Consider the following 18,076-nt stretch of genomic DNA (forward strand, 5'->3'; position numbering starts at 1 on the left):
ATTATAAAACGTTCAGCGGCCTGGCCGCACCTGTGGATTTGCAATTTTTGCTCAACTACCCGTTTACGTTTCGCATAATCCTCAAGTATGTTTCCATGTTATTTCTGTTAGATCAGTATCTGTATGGCGATATGTGCGCGCGCATTATCGCGGCTTATACCACCTACGTGTAAAATAATAGCGGTCTCGCAGAGTGTATCGGGAGTAGCGCGGCGAGAGAGATCGTTGTTCTCTCCGCGCGCATCCTCGCCGCAAATCCTCGAGGAACCGGGAACGTTTTAGCAATATAAATATGTACATACGCTCGATACACGTACCTGCTACTCCGCCGCCGCCGTCGCATCAGCACTCGCCGGCCGCGACGTGTCTTCGACGCGCCCGACTTTTTTCCACCTTCCTCTCGCCGCCTCCTCCCTTTTCCTCCGCGAATATCGCCATTGCTATTCAGATATTCGAGACTGCGGGGCTTTAATAAAAATATTTGCTAAGAAAACAGTTACGTTCGGGGGTGTGCCTGGCCCCTTTCCCCTCTCGCCCGTCTCCGACCGCCCTTCGTCCCGCGCGAGCAAGGCGAGTTATTCTTATATCCAGATTCGCAGCGTATTCTCCGACGGCGATTCCCATAAATGCAATAATTCGAAATAAGACAACTTGGGCGATCTTACCTCCGACCTAGGGCGGACGATGTGCGGGGTGGAGGTATTCCGGAATTATTCCGTTATATCGTAGCTCCCGCGCGCTCTCTACAATAATAAAATGTAAACCGTGCTTGATTTAAGACACTTTATTATACTTCGTAACTCTTACAATAACTGACGTGTGGATATAGCGAGAGGTATGAAAATAGATACCATTAAACGTTCGAGCAGAAAGCAGAATCCACTTCCGCTCGCCGTTCGGCTTTCCTTCGGGTAATCGCTTTTTGTCGCCTCGTAATCAGTTTTTGTCGTCGTAAGTTGGGCGAGAATGCAGTCGGCCTCCCGGCACGCAGTCATTCTGTTCAAGCGCTTTCGAAATTTGTGTCTCAGTCCCTTTTTCATGGTATACCCGATATTTGTCATTTGGTACTCATCGACGTTCAGATCGTAAGCCTCGATAAATTCCTACAGAAAGTAACCGAGTTTTTTTTTTAATGTGGAACGCATTTTGGTGCGCTGAGAGACGCGCGCGCGTACGCATTTTAGCTGAATCACAAAATACCTGGTCGTCCTCGAAGACGCAAAAGATGTTATTGAAACTCGGGGAAACGCGGCGAATACAACTGAACGTGTTGTTCGCGGCATCCTGACACTTGCACGCCATTTCTCTCACGCATAACTGTAAGACGCTACAATGAGCTCAACTCTAGAAAGCGTGACGTCGCTAGAACTTAAAGATTTGATACTTGCTGTAACGTTCAGATCCCAGTCACTCGGACATCCGGACGACGATCTATGTCTAGATCTCTCCCCCCTGTATTCTATCAGGAGAGTACGATCCTCTGGTAAATTATCGCTCTTCTTAAACAACGTTTTGCCGTCAGACGCATACTCCATGCCGGCTATATCTAACAATGTGGCGAAGATATCTACGCTACTGACAGGTGCAGAAATTGTAGCCGGGGCGATTCCTGGACCGGATATCAGTAATGGAACTCGTATGTCGGTCTCGTACGGTTGGCGCTTATCCATAGGCATACTAAACTGACCTGTCGAGATAACAGCGCGTCTTAGACACAAAAGTATATTGAAACTGCGCCTACACTCCGAGAGAGAAGCATGATTTAAAAACTGTAGAAAGAGAAAACCGTGTTTTTCAAATTTATCTTTCGACAAATGAAGATTATACTTAATTCTTCCATAGCTGTGCACTTAATACAGCTTTGTGTAACGTAACTAAAAAGATTTGTTATGTCATGAGAATCTGGACATAAATTTTTCTGTATAATCAGAGAAAAAATTATGGTGATGGCAACTATATCCCAGTAAACACAAAGTATCATCCATAACGTAACTGTTACTTTGTTATATACCATATGATAAAGCTGACATTGTAATATGGATGATACTTTGTGTTTACTGGTATATAGTTGCCATCACCATGATTTTTTCTCTGATTATATAGTACAGAAAAATTTAGATTCTCTCAAGAAACATACATGACATAATAAATCTTTTTAGTTACGTTACACAAAGCTATATCAAGTGCATGGCTATGGAAAAATACTGGGATATATAACATCGATGATACTTTGTGTTTACTGGGATAGGTGGCAATTATACAAAAATTTTGTACGTAGAATTGTACATGTAATGTATACAGTTTAGTGAATTACTTTGTAGTCGTTGCAATTGTACTAATTGTAACAACTACAAAACAGTTTATTAAACTATATGCATTAATTCCACATACAAAATATATATAGTTGTCGCCTATATAGTCGTCATTACCGTGTCTTTTTCTGCGGAGCGTACAGTGGAATTTGTGTCTCGATTCTCTCAAAAAACATACATGGCATAAATATTTTTAATTACGTTACACAAAGCTGTATGAAGTGCACGGCTGTGGAGAAATTCGTGCAATATAATCTTCATTTTTCAAAAGATAAATTTAAAAAACGCGATTTTCCCTCTTTGTGACTCTTTACGCATAATGTAACTCGAGTGACCTGAATAAAGCACGTTATCGAATCAATTACCAATGTGATATCCATTATCGGAGGTGTAAATAAAGTATGTATTATGCAAGAGATTTCGCTTCTTCAGTGACTTATGAACGGTTGCGACCAATTCGTCGACCGCCAATAAAGCCTCCCATCTCTTACTGTATATATCATCTAATTTTGGCAGCACATTGTCGGGTAAAGGGGCTTGACCATGCCTAACCAGCCAATGCTTATTCTATCGAAAAGAAAATACACACAGGATACAGAATGATTTCGGGAAAAGGTTATATTTTGCAGTGTCGTACCTGATGCACCGGCACGTTAAAATTCGGGGTTCTCTTCGCTCTCGTGCCATTGTATTTGTGGTTATGTCTATCGGCAGGTGTGAAGGGTGCGTGAGGGGCCGGAGGTGCTAATACTATGAGAAAAGGCTGGTCGTCTGTGTGCGTGTTAATAAAATCTACAGCCAGATTACTCTGCAATACACGAAGGCAGCTGTAATCCTCTCGTTGCTCTCTCATTTATCTGATGGGTTTAACGCGCGCGACGCCGATCCAGACTCAAATCCTCGCGGAAACTGGACGGAAAGGAATTCCAAAATGGCCGTACTTACGATCACGTCGGTAAGGTAATCGTCCGAGTTGTTACCGTACATCCTCTCGCTACCGTTTATCGATAACGAGTAATCGTAATATTTTGAGTTTCCAACGAGACCGGCCCACCAATCCCAACCTAGCGGCACGTGAGCCGCTCCGCCAACTTTACTGTTGCCGTACTGCGTTACAGAAGAGTGTATTTATTTCACTCATTATTTTTTTTTTAATCTTTACTCGCGAGTGGCAACGAAAAATTGAGAAAAGCAAAAAATAGTCCGAAGTAACGTTGATGTAATGTGAAATTTCCGACTCGCGCATTTCACAGACATAAAATGCACTCGCTTTTTATCGGCTAGGTAATGCCCATGAGCGAGCGAAAATTGAGAAAAGTAGGAAATGGCATATTTTTTAAACAATTTAAAAAATGTTTTCGTCAATTGCTTCGACTCGATTTTACTTCTACATGGAGTAACGTAAAAATATCAATTTCCGAACACGTACCTAATCCTGAACATTCTTGTTGTTTCTTTAAACACGAATATTGGGACACATGTATATGCTCAAAATATGTGTATATCTCTTATTAAATAATTAAATACTCGTCCTAGACAGCACACATGTCCAAAACTGGGTCATACGACGTCTTTAAGTCGTCTTATGTCTCAGTTTTGGACATTGTGCTGTCTGGGTGTTTCAAGACCAAGAATGTTCGGAATTAGGCACGCAAGCGAGCATCGCGATGCTTTCACGTGCTTACGCCGTTCATGAAGAATCGCGCCTACCTCATTCAAGTATTTTCCCGCGTAAAAAGTTTTGTATCCGGCGAGCTTCTGCAGAAGAGCGGCAAATGTCGTCGGCTCTCGCGACTGTTGCCATTGCGCGCTACTACAACCGCCTGCGATAGTATTATTCACCGTCAAGTGATTGTGCTGATAGCGTCCGGTCAGAATGGACGCTCGATTGGGACAACAGATAGGCGAAGCTACGAACTAAAAACGTGACACAACTTCTGTAAGTGTCGGTTTGAAGATATTCCAAATAGTCACTCTCTCTCTTTCTCTTTCATTACATTTAGGACAAACTTACACAATTTTTAAATGTAGCGCCATGATGTCCGATAAGATTCCGCGTATGCGTCATTGGCGTCTGAAATCACAAGTTAAATCCGGATACACACGGTTGGAGTTATATCCATTGACGGTGTTCGCGATCGAAGTGATTCCAGTCGTTGAATCGTCCGTCTCACATTCTCTGCTCGTCGAAACGTGCAACAACAAGTTTGCGTCGACGAGGTTCTTTTCATTAGGTGTGTTCGCGTTGCTTGCACTTTTGGCACTTTTGCGCCTAAAGGCCATCACACACAAAATTCCGTAAGAACTTAAATCGTAAGCGTAAGGAAATCGACCAATCCCAATCGAGTATTCGGCTCTTCGTAATAATGGAGGGGTTACGAAGAGCCGAGTGCTCGTTTGGGATTGGTCGATTTCTTTACGTTTACGTTTTAAGTTCTTACGGAATTTTGTGTGTGATGGCCTTAATGCCCGTTACGCTCTAAACGCAAGACGAAGCGAAATTCAATGAGAGTTCTCTTTTCTAAAGGAAATGTGCAACAGACGTTACGTTAAGTGTAAAAATGTCAAATATAAAATTGCGACACGAACAAACCTATTGTAATCTATTTACCAAGATACATGTTGCGTTACGTGATGCCGACAAGGCTACGTTCCAAAATCATACTCGGCGGATAGAGTGACATTCAATTGACCAATCGTAATAAAGAAATCTTAGTTCTCTTTGTTCTGATTGATTAGTTAAATGCTATTCGAGTAGAGTTCTGGAACGCAACCCAGCAGAAGAAAGGATCGTCCACAACGCGGCGGTAATTATGCTTTAAAGCCGTAGCACTGCGAATCGATCATGTATCCATTTCCTTCGCGAGAACTCGTGAAAGATAAAAAGTCTCGTTGAATTCGTCAATGAGACTTTCGATCGATTCACAGCCCGATGATACGACTTGAAAACGTAATTGCGAACGTACAAAATGGAACATCTCAAAGAAACGATTGAACTCAGTCGTAAATTGCTCCAATTGCGAGACACAGTCAATGTAATGTCGAGAAATTGAGAATAAAAGACGCTACCATGCCATCTAGAGTCAAGTCCTGATCGTCGGTAAGGATCAGGACGATATTCTGCGATGCGACCGACAGCAAATAATTCAACAACGCCAGTAGAATCGCCTGCCGCATTTTGGACGGCGAATCGCAAGGACTCGTGATCTCGAATACAGGTAAATACTCGTGGGATAGGTCAACCGCGACGAGAGTTTCGAGTCGATCGCGACGGAAATAAACTCGAAATCGGCGATGGCACTCTGCCAAGTTACTTGTGAGTACTACTCGACTCGTCGCGACTCGTCGTGTATTAATACCTCACCTACACCGAGAGACAAATTTAGCAGACGCAAAAACGTCCGTGCAGCTCTAATCGGCAAAGTATAAAATTACTCCCGATTACCGCTTCCCCCGACTCCAACGACGTGCACACCACGACGACAATGATGATGATGATGATGATGATGATGATGATGATGATGATGATGATGACGACGACGACGACGACGACGACGATGACGATGACGATGACGATGACGACGACGACGACGACAGTGGTCTACCGATACCGGCGGATGCTACTAGATAGCGCGGCGACGCGAGTCTACGAGAGAGAGAGAGACAATTGGCACACGACAGATGGCGCGGGGAATAGGAAGCCGTCGGAACTCTCGCGTCCGCCTCACGCTCGGGCACGCACACGGCACGACCGACTGACTAACGAACGAACGAGCGAACGAACGGGCGCGACACCGTTGTATACCGCACGTATATTTTACGCACGCACGCACGCACGTCACGCACGTCCGTCCTCCCGCCGGTGAACTCTCGCCCTTCCTCACGCACGCCGGACGTACGTCGCGCCGCGCGACACGCAACCCAGCCGCGAAATTATATCGGCGAGCTCTACCCACACACACCGCTACCCCCCCGGCGTCCCGGACATTGCCGAGAGATCACGCAGTAAGTCTAGTGAAGTTCGAATTAAAAGGCCGCTAGTATCTACCGCTCGGTCATCATTTGACCCGCGCGTGTTCGTTCACCGCTCTCCTCTCTGTCTGGCACGCACGGTCGCGCGCGCTCTCTCGCTCCTCCAAGCTCTCTGGTGCGTCTCTTTCTCTGTCTATCTATCTGTCTTTCTCTCTCTCTGTCTCGCGCGTTTCTTGTCTCTCGTGGTGCAATACTTGGACACGCACGACGGCAGCGACAGCAGGTAGCGCGCGCGGCAGCGGCGGCGTCCGGTAGAGCGGCGCGCTTGCGCGGAACTTGGCCGCGCACGTAAGACGGCACACTACGTGCGCATGCGCGCGCCTCCTCTCGGGTTCTCGCGGAAACGGTCGTTTAGGGGCACACTGTGCGCGCGATCGTCGCGCCCGTGCACCGACTGAATAGCCAATCGGCGCGCGCGGCGCTGTCGTCGTCGTCGTCATTCTATCGAGCTCGTTGGCACGCCCTACGACTCCATTGTCCTTCTTTCCGGGATTCTCTGCGAGGAAGGATGGCACAGAACAATTATTTTGGCTTTACTCACGGCGGAACGCAATATGGGTACGAAATCGTCTGCATACCATTATTACTAAGTAGATAGTGTTAAGCTAAGCAAACGTTCGTGGCCGCGAGCGCGCCCGCGATAGTGACAAAAACGTCGCGCAACGTCGGCACGCATGAGACGGTCCACTGCCGGCTTGGCGGCCATTTCTCTTTGCCGAGAGTAGAGAGCGTCCGTCGAGCGTCCATCCCCGGGCATCGGCCGCCGGCCCGTTTTTCCAGCTCAGTCTTAGCCGTCGTTCGCGTCGCCACGCTCTCCTTCGCGGCCGCTCGACGGGCCTCCGTTCCCTCGGCCAGAGTCAAATAATCGGCTTTTCTTGTTCGGACAGAGCCACTAGTGCGGCAGCTTATCAGACCGGTCAAGCGGGATACGCGGTAACACCAGCGGCGACCGCCGCTACGTACACTCAACGGCCCGCCGCTGCAGCTGCCACTGGTTACGAGACCTACCAGGCAGCCGCTGCTGCAGCTGCGACTGGGACGACATACGCAGGTAAGCTCTACTTTATCCAAACTCTATTGTGTGTGTGTATATGTGTTTTATGTGTGCACTATGTATATATATGTGTGTGTATTATGTAGAGGCCATATTCATATAACATGTATGCGTTTGCTCTTGATAAAAAGATATGATTAGAATGAGTTATGATCAACACACAGGTGTCTGCGTCTGTCTTTTTATGCTGTTGTGAATTTTATATAAAATTAGCTATCATTTCATTCATGTAGAATTCTTGTGTCTTGTTTCTTCTTTACTTTTTTTGTGCTTTTCTGTTTCCTAGTAGTACTCGTTATATTAATGGGTTTAACATTCTAATGGATCAGTTTCTTTGCTACTTCATTTATAAATATGTAAAGAAAGATTTGTATCAGCACCAGCAATACAATAATACAGATTGTACAAAATAAATATTATCAACTGTGCATCACTTGAAAATTTGCATATGTTTGCTCTTGCACTTCATACAAAATATGTATAATTGTGGACTAAAAGATTTATAATTTTTGGGATAAGTTTGTGAACTCATTTGTCTAATGGAAGAATTTGTCTTGTACTGGGAGAATGCTATTGGACATGACTGATGAATTCACTAACTCTAGAAATTACAGACAACCTTTCTGTCCATGACTGTGCATAGAAAGTGAAAATAGGAAATGTAAAGAAGGAAAATGGAAACTGAGAAATTAAATAGGATTGCACTGCATTTATGTGTATTGTGCCTATTTATACACACCACTACGAACCATGAGACAATTTCTCAGGATGACAATCGTGACATTGTAAGGTGTTCTTGTAGCCGCTAATCCTGGTACTGTGGCACAAACTTACGATTACGGCTACGGGCGGGCTGCGCCAGCAGCCACTTACGACGCCACCAAGACTTACTATCAACAGCCAGCAGCTGCTGCCGCGACCTACACCACCACTGAGACCCACTATCAAGCCGCGAAACCTGCATACAGCACGACAAGTGCTTACACCGGCACCGCGAGGCAAGCCACGACCACTGGACAGGCCAAGACCTATCAGGCATCCAGCACAGCTTATCAACAGTCGAACCCTACGCAAAGCGCGACCTACTCGTCGGGATATACCGCCCCAGCTACGCCAGCCGCTACTCCATCGACCGCAACGAATAGTAAGTTTCCTGATTGATCTCTCTTGTCTGTGTACACCGGAAAAAAGATCAGGTAAAACGAACCGAGTCTCTGGGTCGAGCAAATCGCACCGACTGCAATTGAGGCCCTGGCCGCGGCCATTTTGGTCGTCAGAAGTGAGGAGATGCTCGAGATCCTTACGTCAAAATAAAAGAATGTATCCGACGCCTGCAGTCGATTAAACACATTTCTAAAGGTATTCAAAAATACTCCTCTCCTTTTGCTCTAGTCATTGAGTAGCCACAAACGTTAATGTGACATGCTTTCCTTTCGTCATGATTTTATCATGTTAATATGATTCTTGTTTATTGTCAGAGCAAAAGGAAAGTGTTTGGGATATGTTAGGAATGTGCTTAGTCGATCGCGTCATTTCGTAAAACAAGATGGCCGTATGTTAACCAGGAGTCTTGAATGAAATAAAAATTCTGTTCAACAATCTGATGTAGGAATTCGACTAGTCAAAGTTCTAGTTCAAAGTAAAAGGTTAATATAAATTGAAATGTTGATCAAACTGCAATAATGAGCAATTCTACTTCCGAATGAAAGATGAAATAAATCAGACAAGTGCATTCAACTAATGACTTTAATAATTGAACGACGTTTGCGAGATTTGTTCAACTGACCATTGATGGCTTGCGTCGGCTACCTCGTTCGCAAATAAATTCTCATTGCGGCGACACATATGTGAGTAAGCTTTATATGATATGCTAATGTGTGTACTACCTGGGACCTAACTCCGGCTTTTTTTCTGAATCTTCTGGCATCGGTTATCAGCCATTGGGTTTTTTAAGATCAAGTTTAAATTGTTAATTTTTTTATAATAAAATGGATAAACACTGTTTAAATCAACGATCTTTTCGGGATAATTATATCGTGATTAACCTGTTTTGCTCAATACTTGTACAAATGAGAGATTACAAGAATATCAAAATTATGCTGAAAAAATTAAGACAATTAACCATACACAACCCAGAAATTGAGTTCGCTCTACTTGATTCTAGTTGTTCCGACCGATCTTTTTTTTTTTTTTTATAGTATACACTTGTCTCTCCAAACTTCCAAAAAAGTCTTCAATCCTAGTCTGACCACTAACTGTGACGTAGGAACTAATAACATGAAATTGATCCTCTCACGATACACGAAAGAATGTCAAAAAGAATAAGACGAAAAGAAATTTGCGAAACTTCTGCTAGCATTCTCGAACGCAAGTGATAGTTCAAGGATATAGCAGAAGTTTGAAATTTCTTTATCTACTGTCAAACATAGAGTATATACTTTTTCTGATATATTATTTATCGATATCTCGAACTATGAATAATTAGTAAATGAAAGAGAAAAGAACATTTTATTTCGCGCGCGCGCAAGTACGAAAGGTTGATCGCTCCAAAGTTTGAGGTTTCAATTTCATTTCCCTTAGAAACGGCGAGTACAACGTATTCCGGCTACGACGCAGCGCTATATAGCGCTGCGACTATGTATGTAGCCCAACAGAGTGCAAACAGCAATTCCACTAACCAGAAGACTGGAGGTTGGCAGGGCTACGGGCGAAAGGGGTTCGGAGCTGGAGGGGGAGGGATGAAGGCAATGCGGCCCAAGCAGCCCCCGAAGCCTCAGCAACTGCACTATTGCGATGTCTGTAAAATCAGCTGTGCCGGACCGCAAACCTATCGCGAGCATCTGGAGGGACAAAAGCACAAGAAGAAGGAAGCTTCGCTTAAGGTGCCTCAGCAACCACCGGCTCGCGGAGCAGGCAACAGTCTACGCTGTGAACTCTGTGATGTTACGTGCACGGGAAACGATGCCTATGCAGCTCACATCAGAGGTGCTAAGCATCAGAAAGTTGTCAAGTTACACACAAAGCTTGGAAAACCGATTCCTAGTGCAGACCCTACTGTTCTAAACCCGAAACCAGCTGCTGCTACGAAGGCCGCGGTGACTAAGAAAGCAGCAGTGACAGCGACACCTAAAATTAACTTTGTTGCTTGTAAGTAAACTTGTGGACCTGCTCCTCTTTATAATATACTGTTAGAATCCAAAGGCGTTTTATAAACATTTGAATACACGCTTTATCGATACGTTTCAGCTGGAAACTTGGGCACGGTCAATCAGAATCAAACGGCCGAAATCAAGCCGGATGAACCAGCCGCAGAGGAAGTTGTGGAGGAAGCTGCAGTCGATGAGAAAGACATTCAACCAGTTGGCCAGGAATACATTGAGGAAAACAAGTCCGAAGACGGCAAGATCATAAGTTTCAACTGTAAACTATGCGAATGTCGCTTCAACGATCCTAATGCCAAAGACATGCACATGAAGGGCCGTCGCCACAGATTTGCCTACAAGAAGAAGGTCAACCCGGACTTGGTCGTCGACATGAAACCGAGCCTCAAGCAACGGAAAATGTTGGAGGAGAAGTTGCGCAGACAACAGATACGCGACGAATATTTGCGTCGTAGAGAGGAAATTAGTCAATTGGGACCTATGGGACCTATGCATATGGACGAAGACATGATGATGTATTGGGAGGAAAGACGACGTTACGAAGAAGAATGCGAATACTTCGAATGGTACCGACGATACGGACGCGGCCCAGGCGCGGCGCCCATTCCGCGTGGTCCTTTCGCGGGACCACCGGGACCTATGATGATGTATCCAGGTCCTCAAAGACGGCCGGACTCATCGGACGACAAGCATGTCCTGGCCCACCATACGACTATCTATCCGAAAGAGCAAGAACTGTTGTCTGTTCAGAAAATAGTTTCCCATACCGAAAAGGCGCTAAAATATGTGTCGGATTCTTTGGCTGAGGCTGGTAAGTGAATCTCCCTTTTCTCAATTTTTCTCACGGATCTTTCGACGTAACCTACTGTTTCTACTGAGATCACCACAAACTCATATTTTTATCTACAGGTAAAAAGAGTAATCCTGCGAACGCTAATTCTACCGCGACAACACCTACGGCTGTTGCTACGCCACAGGCGAACGCGAACGCGGATGCGTTGAAGAAGGAGGAGGCAGACAAGAAGAAGGCGGCAGTCACGCCTCAGAAGGAAGACGGCAGTGACGGGAATCTTTTCTCGTTCCAAAAGGAGAAGGAGGATTCTAGAATACTTCGCGGTGTTATGCGCGTTGGCAACTTGGCGAAAGGCCTCTTATTATCTGGTGACAACCATGTTTGCTTGGTCGTATTGTGTGCTGAGAAACCGACAAGGTACAGACTAGTGGTCCGCTTTTATTGAACACGATTGTTAATGCGTTCATGGTAATCGACACGACACCGTAATTCGTTGCAGGGCACTGCTTAACAAAGTTGCTGAAATTCTACCGGGTGAACTGAAGAACGTGGCCCCAGAGGACACTTACAATGTCGGGAAGCATCCGGAATCTGCAGCTCTAACTGTTTCAGGGGGTACGGTCACCGTAAGCGTGACACTTACTAGTCCTCTGATGCGCGAGACACCCAAGACAACCGCGGCAGCAGGTGATTTCATTATTTCGTATTTTTACGGTGGCCAAGAAAAGGATAACTGCGAAGGCGAAAAGAGCGGGGTTTTACGGAATTGCACTTTTATTTTCATACCGTTTTCCCGATCACTCCGCGACTTATGCATTTAGTTTGTTCTTTTCATGGCCCGCAAGATTTTCTGTAAGTTTTTTTAAGCACCAGGACGATGCGGGACGGCCAAGGACGATTCTCGACGGTTGCCAGTGTACATATACGCTCTCTAACATCAAGTTAATTTCTTTCTTCGATACAGCTGCGTGCTTTCAGTGTGTCCACGACAGAGTCGTCCTCTTTACGACATGCATTTCTGAGCCACGAAGAACACGAAACGATACTTCTCGACTGGTATCGAGATAAATTCCACGGAAAAGCATAAACTTGAAATACGATTAGACATTTTGCCTTGATCCGCGGGTACTTTCTTATTAGTAGTGATTTTTTCGCATTTCGCTTTGTCAATAATGCACAATTCGAACTAGAGTCTCTGATAAACGTTCATAATAACGAGAAAAACGTAAGAAAAGTTTAGTCGAACGTGGACACGCTTGTGATAGGAGGAAACAACGCTGAGGCAATCTTAAAACTATGGACTTTTTGATCATGCATAAATGAAGACAGAAAATCCCTCTGACTCTTATCGAATGCTGTACGCACGCTCTGCGATAAAAACCTCTGAGATTCAACCGACTGTACTATCGGCATCGATGCTACCTACCTTTCGAGCGGATAGAGGTAATGCTACCGATGCTGATAGGAATCGTCGGACGTTCTTGGGCGGCACAGAGATAAGCTGCGCCAAAAAAAAAACAAGAACGTGAACGACGGAGATGACTCTGGGGTGCATTGCAATGTACTACATTCGATCAGGCTTATATTTCTTCTTTTTTTTCACGTTGGCATTATAACAACACAGCCCACGACTTTTGTAAACGCGCTTGAGTTTGTTAAACGAATTACGCATTTAGAGAGGGAATACCTAAAAACCTCTGGGCATGATCAAACACTCTAAGTGTTGTCTAAGCGTGTTGTGCTTTCTTTGTTGGAATCTCAGATAATGCTGGACAGCAGCAGCAGGAAGCTGCTCAACTTCAAACAACGCCCGCGGCCCCTACCGTGACGAAAGCAGACCCTCCGGACGTACTTCCCAAGGCTAAGTGTTTGGAGGCTTTAGCTGCACTCAGGCATGCCAAGTGGTTTCAGGTTTGAATCAATCAACTTTCAGTTCAAGATCTTGAATTGTCAGTGCCAATTTTGTTTGGCGCTAGGAACAGAAAAAAAGACCAAACGAGCATTTTCTTTTATTTTCTCCTGACGAGACGCGAGTTGCCCTCTCTTTCTCTCTCTCCTCTCTCTCTATCTTCTCTCTCGAATCTCTAACGAAGTGAAAGAAAGAAAGAGAAAAGAAGCAGTCTTAGAACTTCCAGCCTTGTGACGGTTTTATTTTTATCATTAACTGACTTGTCGACACGATTCTGTCTGACCGAATTCTATCTGAGTGCGGTGTTCGATGCACGTCGTTCCATATCCGCTGATAGAGTATTTCTCAATGTGCGCCAATCAATCGGCTTTGCCCACTGAAGAAGATCTGTGGTCGTTCCTCACCAGAAAACGTAGATTTACGTTCGCGTTTCTCGGTGCTCATGCGACCACCGTTTGTTATCTTGACGTGAAAAATAATCGTAAATGCCCTCCCCCCATGAAATAGTGGCAATAACAGTGGCATCGTCCGTACGTTGGCTGTTCGAGAAGCAATCGAAAACGAACGTACATCGAACGCGATCAGATGTATCACGTCAGACAAGCAATCTCACGAATAAGCAATATGTAAATGTGTATCTCGACAGTCACGCGCAACACTGCTAGATGCATTTACATCTGCTTCTCGCTTGAAATCACCGACATCCAGAATAATAGGAAAGCAGTTTCTCTGCGATACGTCTCGAATAACTCGAATAATAATTACGTTTGTAGAGAAGAAAGAAAGATAAAGCAGAATAGAATGTGTAATTTTCTTTGTTTTGTTTGTACGAAACGCAGACCGCTCGACTTGCTTTGCGATCAAGCACGTTCATTATTCTGGATCATCCTCAATGCGTTGTAGCCTAGACTGCGTCTGTCCTAGGTCTGTCTTATTATTCGAGAATACAATTTTGACCGTACATATATATATTATATGTAGCTTTTTGCAAGATTACATGTATTTCGTTGCCATTGTTACTGTAACGATGTAATTGTGCGGTTTACTTGCACAGCTTTTGAGATTGAAAAGAGACAGACAAGCACAAACACACAGTAGTGTCATAAGCGTACCGGGTGTTTTTTTCTTTTGTGTGTAAAATTAGTGTCGAGTCCTAGAGATCATTTTGTGATGCACAATTTTTGATACATATACTGTAGACTTTTTTTATTGTCATTGCAATAATAGGTAAATACTAAACGTTTAGGAAGTGAGATCGATAAACACCCGGTAAATATGATTGATATGGGCTAATGTACTACATTAGGAGCCTTTAGGCACGAGGCTGGGAGGATAGCTAAAGCCCACACAAAGCAATCGAAAGGATTTAGTTTAGGCCGTCTCATCTCCAGAAGAGCCAGTGCTTCTATCGTGTATAATTAAATCCTAGTCACTAAAATGTCAATCCTGTTCAACAGGCTAGAGCGACTTCCCTGCAGAGCTGCGTTATGGTTATCCGTATAATGCGTGACCTTTGCAATCGCGTGCCAACATGGGGTCCGTTAAATCCATGGGTCAGTATTGTTTCTCATTATTTATAACATATTTCTAGGACTGTGTAATAATAATCGATTCATATGTATGTACACAGGCATTGGAGTTATTGACTGAGAAAGTGATCAGCACTGCAGGATGTCTTCTAAGTCCTGGTGAGGCTTTGAGGAGACTCTTAGAATGCGTAGCTGGCGGAATATTACTTCCAGGCAGTCCAGGTAAGCTTTAATGCAATATCCAAAGATACGTTCACATAAACAGTGTAAAACCGATCTGACAATACTCAATATTTAAGTTTTAGAGTTACATATCGTATAAACACAATCATGTTATAACTATACGACATTAATACTAGTAGTTACAACATCGAGAAGTGTATGTCAAATCGGTTTTATAATGGTCGCGTAAACGCAGACTATAGCCTGTGTGCGGATATTACTAAACCGACCTTAGACTACCGTGTAGACGCAGTTTTTGTTTCGATTGCGTTCCGTTCGCGTATTTATCGCCTCCTCGTTTCCATATGATGAGACAGATGACGAGACTGAGCGTGTCGCGGTAATGATTGTCGATCCTGAGTGCGAGTATTTCGTTCTCTTGCATCGCGATCATCTACTCCGCGACAACGCGCAGATGATCTGGCAATCTGATGGAAAGTTTCAGCGGTTTCGTTAATCCGGCGATAAGCTGTATACACGAGCGCGATAAAAATGTCGGATGATTTTGCAGGATTGTCGGATCCGTGTGAGAAAGAGGCAGTGGACGCGATAGGCAATATGACATCTCAACAGAGAGAGGACATCACCGCTTCTGCGCAACATGCCTTGCGCTTGGTAGCGTTCCGACAAATACACAAAGTTCTCGGGATGGAACAACTACCTCCGCCGAAGTTCAAAGGACGATTTGCGCGCAAGCGAAGACGTGACAATAGCAACGGCGAAGGTACGGACAGCGAGGCTTCAAAGAAAGACAAAAAGGCGGAGGAGATCAAAATGGAGACCGACTCCAAGTAGATCTACCAAAAGATTCGTTTTACGAAATAACCGTAATTCTTACGTAGAATAAGGAAACAGTTTTCTCCCGCCATGTCAGTTGCTTCTATTAGCAAGTCATCGCGTCGAATCGAGGCAACTCGAAACCGGATGATCGTTGTAATGTTGAGATCGGAGGGCAATATCTATTCGAAAAGTTAATAAAGCGATTGGGAAAATAACGAGGCACGCTCGTATTTGCTATATTTGCGCTCCTTGCCTCTACGTCTACGTCCTCATAGTAAGATTATTTCATGATAATGTTAAAAGGTCTACGATAAATACGCCGATGTATCATCGTATGATCACACGTGTTTTCTCTAATAGGCAATTGATGTGTACAAATTAGAATAGCACTAATTGTCTGTTCGAGAAAAAGAGTACATATGTAGATGCAAGAGGTATTGCGCACTGTTCCCATTGTACGATGCAATGCGGGAAATTTATATCGTAGAATTGCCGTTTACTATTGCCATGAAGTAAATTTGACATTAGGTTTTGACATTAGGTTTGAACAATAGGTTTGACATTGGCGTGTAACTAATTCATGGTTGTGTCCATTGACTTGGACACATTGTCTTGTAATTGTTCAGCTCGTTGCATTATGAACGTACGAACAGAATGAATTCTGAATGAAGAGGTAAATGACGGACATTTATAAGTTTAAAATTAAGATTAGATAATAGATTGTATTGAGAATTTGTGTGTATGTTGTGTATGTAGCCAGAGTGCAGAAATATCTAAAGTACTTTTCCCTTGCGCTCCTGCACAAAATGACAGACATTTACGGCATATGCTTTTATCACGTGCGTCGCCTCACACGGATGAATCTTATTTACAAATCAATAAATTTAAATTGCTTCGATATCCTACGTAATAGGTGACTACGTGTGTCAACGTTTTCATTTTCTTTTTTTTAACGAAATACTAAAAGTCGTTTTGAATTTCCTACGCGGAATATTAAATAAAACTTGAAAATGTTGCAACTTTCTCAAACAGCGTCTCTGTTTGTGATTTTTCTTGTGTAGACTCTTCTATTATATTTTCAAGTCATTATTGAATAAAATATACTAGAGGGATCTGGGTTATTTTACTCATTTTGCCTATCCTGATCAGATTTTTTTTTCTTAATTATGGCTATAGAACGTCTAAGTTTCCTACCACACGCTAATATCTTTATATTTTATTTACAATTATAGTTCTGATTTTTGTCTTCGATTATGTGGTCTCATTTTCTTTTAATGGAGATTATTTAGCTCATACTTCACAACCAGACGACACCTCGTGTACGAGTGCTCGGTTTTTTATAGATATATTCTATTTAGCTGAAGCTTTTGTATAAGTACAAAAGATATAAAGTAACGGTCCTAATTATGGGTCATTTAAGATTAGAATAATTTTCGTTCATTTACGTTATATTTATTGACTAAACATTAATACTGCAATTCTAGACAAAATTGTAAAACTCGTAACTTGTTCTCGTAAGACTCGTAAGAACTTAGTGAATAGATCTGCAATTCTATGCGGACTGTATCCCAGCGAGAAATGACTTACAAATATCTACGATTTTTTTTTTTCGTAAGCTACGACTTTATGATTTTACGATTTACTCGAATATTTGCTTAGAATTATAGCATAAAAGAAACTTCTAAAGGCCATTAGGGCTATCGTATACAAATTGACATAACTGTATATGCATAGCATAAGACCGTATGTACCAATGAGCATTGAGTATTAAGTCGCCATATTGGTGTTCAATGCTTAATATTCGATGCTCATTGGTCCATACGATCTTATGCTATGCATATGCAGTTATGTCAATTTGTGTGCGATAGCCCGTAGGCTACGAGCCTGATTTTAGTGGCTAGAGCTAGGCGCATTTTCGAGACGCCATCTAACAAAGTGCGCCTTTATTACGTTTGTTAGGCGAATTTTCGCGGTAACGATCATAGACATATAATATATAGACTGCACTTCCCTATCTTTCCCATTATGAAATATGTCCCACAATTCATTTTATTGGAATTAGTAATTTATAATAATACGAATAGTACGGGAGACCAAACAACTTGGTTCGAATCTCCGCTCAATAGTTTAACGGAGACTCCAAACACATCAGTTTGAATCTCAGCTTAATAATTTAGGCTGCGTTCCGAAATGCACTGCCAGTACTGAAAATCTATAGTTTATAGGTCTGTTCTTTTGCTCTGCACTGGTGTAATAAGTTAGAGTGAGACAAATATATATTTGT

General features: G+C 43.4%; 2 protein-coding genes across 12 annotated transcripts; one reads left to right on the forward strand and one right to left on the reverse strand.

The window, feature by feature from the left end:
- Positions 1–323: 323 nt before the first annotated feature.
- Positions 324–6,571, reverse strand: LOC116853895 (N-acetylglucosamine-6-sulfatase-like). 7 transcript variants are annotated; one of them, XM_032835222.1, is made up of 11 exons: positions 5,382–6,571; positions 4,327–4,386; positions 4,023–4,229; positions 3,258–3,419; positions 2,950–3,120; positions 2,678–2,879; positions 1,389–1,687; positions 1,201–1,317; positions 852–1,103; positions 666–743; positions 324–466 (listed from the first exon to the last, which is right to left on the reverse strand). In XM_032835222.1, the coding sequence occupies exons 1-10, from the start codon at positions 5,487–5,489 to the stop codon at positions 711–713; spliced, it is 1,611 nt and encodes a 536-aa protein (XP_032691113.1). In that variant the 5' UTR covers positions 5,490–6,571; the 3' UTR covers positions 324–466; positions 666–710. The 7 variants fall into 7 exon arrangements, with proteins under 7 accessions (XP_032691113.1, XP_032691111.1, XP_032691112.1 ...); XM_032835220.1 differs by lacking the exons at positions 324–466; positions 666–743 and having other exon boundaries at positions 769–1,103; positions 5,382–5,958; positions 6,361–6,571; XM_032835221.1 differs by lacking the exons at positions 324–466; positions 666–743 and having other exon boundaries at positions 769–1,103; positions 5,382–5,676; positions 5,758–6,571.
- A 150-nt stretch (positions 6,572–6,721) lies between these two features.
- LOC116853888 (zinc finger RNA-binding protein) lies at positions 6,722–16,904 on the forward strand. 5 transcript variants are annotated; one of them, XM_032835200.1, is made up of 11 exons: positions 6,722–6,902; positions 7,232–7,395; positions 8,189–8,542; positions 9,970–10,545; positions 10,645–11,370; positions 11,469–11,769; positions 11,852–12,039; positions 13,115–13,263; positions 14,719–14,814; positions 14,892–15,012; positions 15,524–16,904. In XM_032835200.1, the coding sequence occupies exons 1-11, from the start codon at positions 6,853–6,855 to the stop codon at positions 15,805–15,807; spliced, it is 3,009 nt and encodes a 1,002-aa protein (XP_032691091.1). In that variant the 5' UTR covers positions 6,722–6,852; the 3' UTR covers positions 15,808–16,904. The 5 variants fall into 5 exon arrangements, with proteins under 5 accessions (XP_032691091.1, XP_032691093.1, XP_032691092.1 ...); XM_032835202.1 differs by having other exon boundaries at positions 6,726–6,902; positions 8,201–8,542; XM_032835201.1 differs by having other exon boundaries at positions 6,727–6,902; positions 9,979–10,545.
- The last annotated feature ends 1,172 nt before the right edge of the window (positions 16,905–18,076 follow it).

This window comes from Odontomachus brunneus, unplaced genomic scaffold (genome assembly GCF_010583005.1).
Source record: "Odontomachus brunneus isolate Ranch 3 - 2012 unplaced genomic scaffold, Obru_v1 Obru_scaffold_007, whole genome shotgun sequence".
NCBI classification, from domain to species: Eukaryota; Metazoa; Arthropoda; class Insecta; order Hymenoptera; family Formicidae; genus Odontomachus; species Odontomachus brunneus.

Bases quoted from the DNA above. Each gene is read 5' to 3' on its own strand.
- LOC116853895 (XM_032835220.1), bottom strand. From the start codon at position 5,489: ATGCGGCAGGCGATTCTACTGGCGTTGTTGAATTATTTGCTGTCGGTC. The intron at 1,318-1,388 runs GCAAGTATCAAA...AGCGTCTTACAG, and splicing joins ACTGGGATCTGAACGTTACA to TTATGCGTGAGAGAAATGGC. The intron at 1,104-1,200 runs GTATTTTGTGAT...TACTTTCTGTAG, and splicing joins GCGTCTTCGAGGACGACCAG to GAATTTATCGAGGCTTACGA.
- LOC116853888 (XM_032835200.1), top strand. From the start codon at position 6,853: ATGGCACAGAACAATTATTTTGGCTTTACTCACGGCGGAACGCAATAT. The intron at 8,543-9,969 runs GTAAGTTTCCTG...TTTCAATTTCAT, and splicing joins TCCATCGACCGCAACGAATA to TTCCCTTAGAAACGGCGAGT. The intron at 12,040-13,114 runs GTGATTTCATTA...TTGGAATCTCAG, and splicing joins CAAGACAACCGCGGCAGCAG to ATAATGCTGGACAGCAGCAG.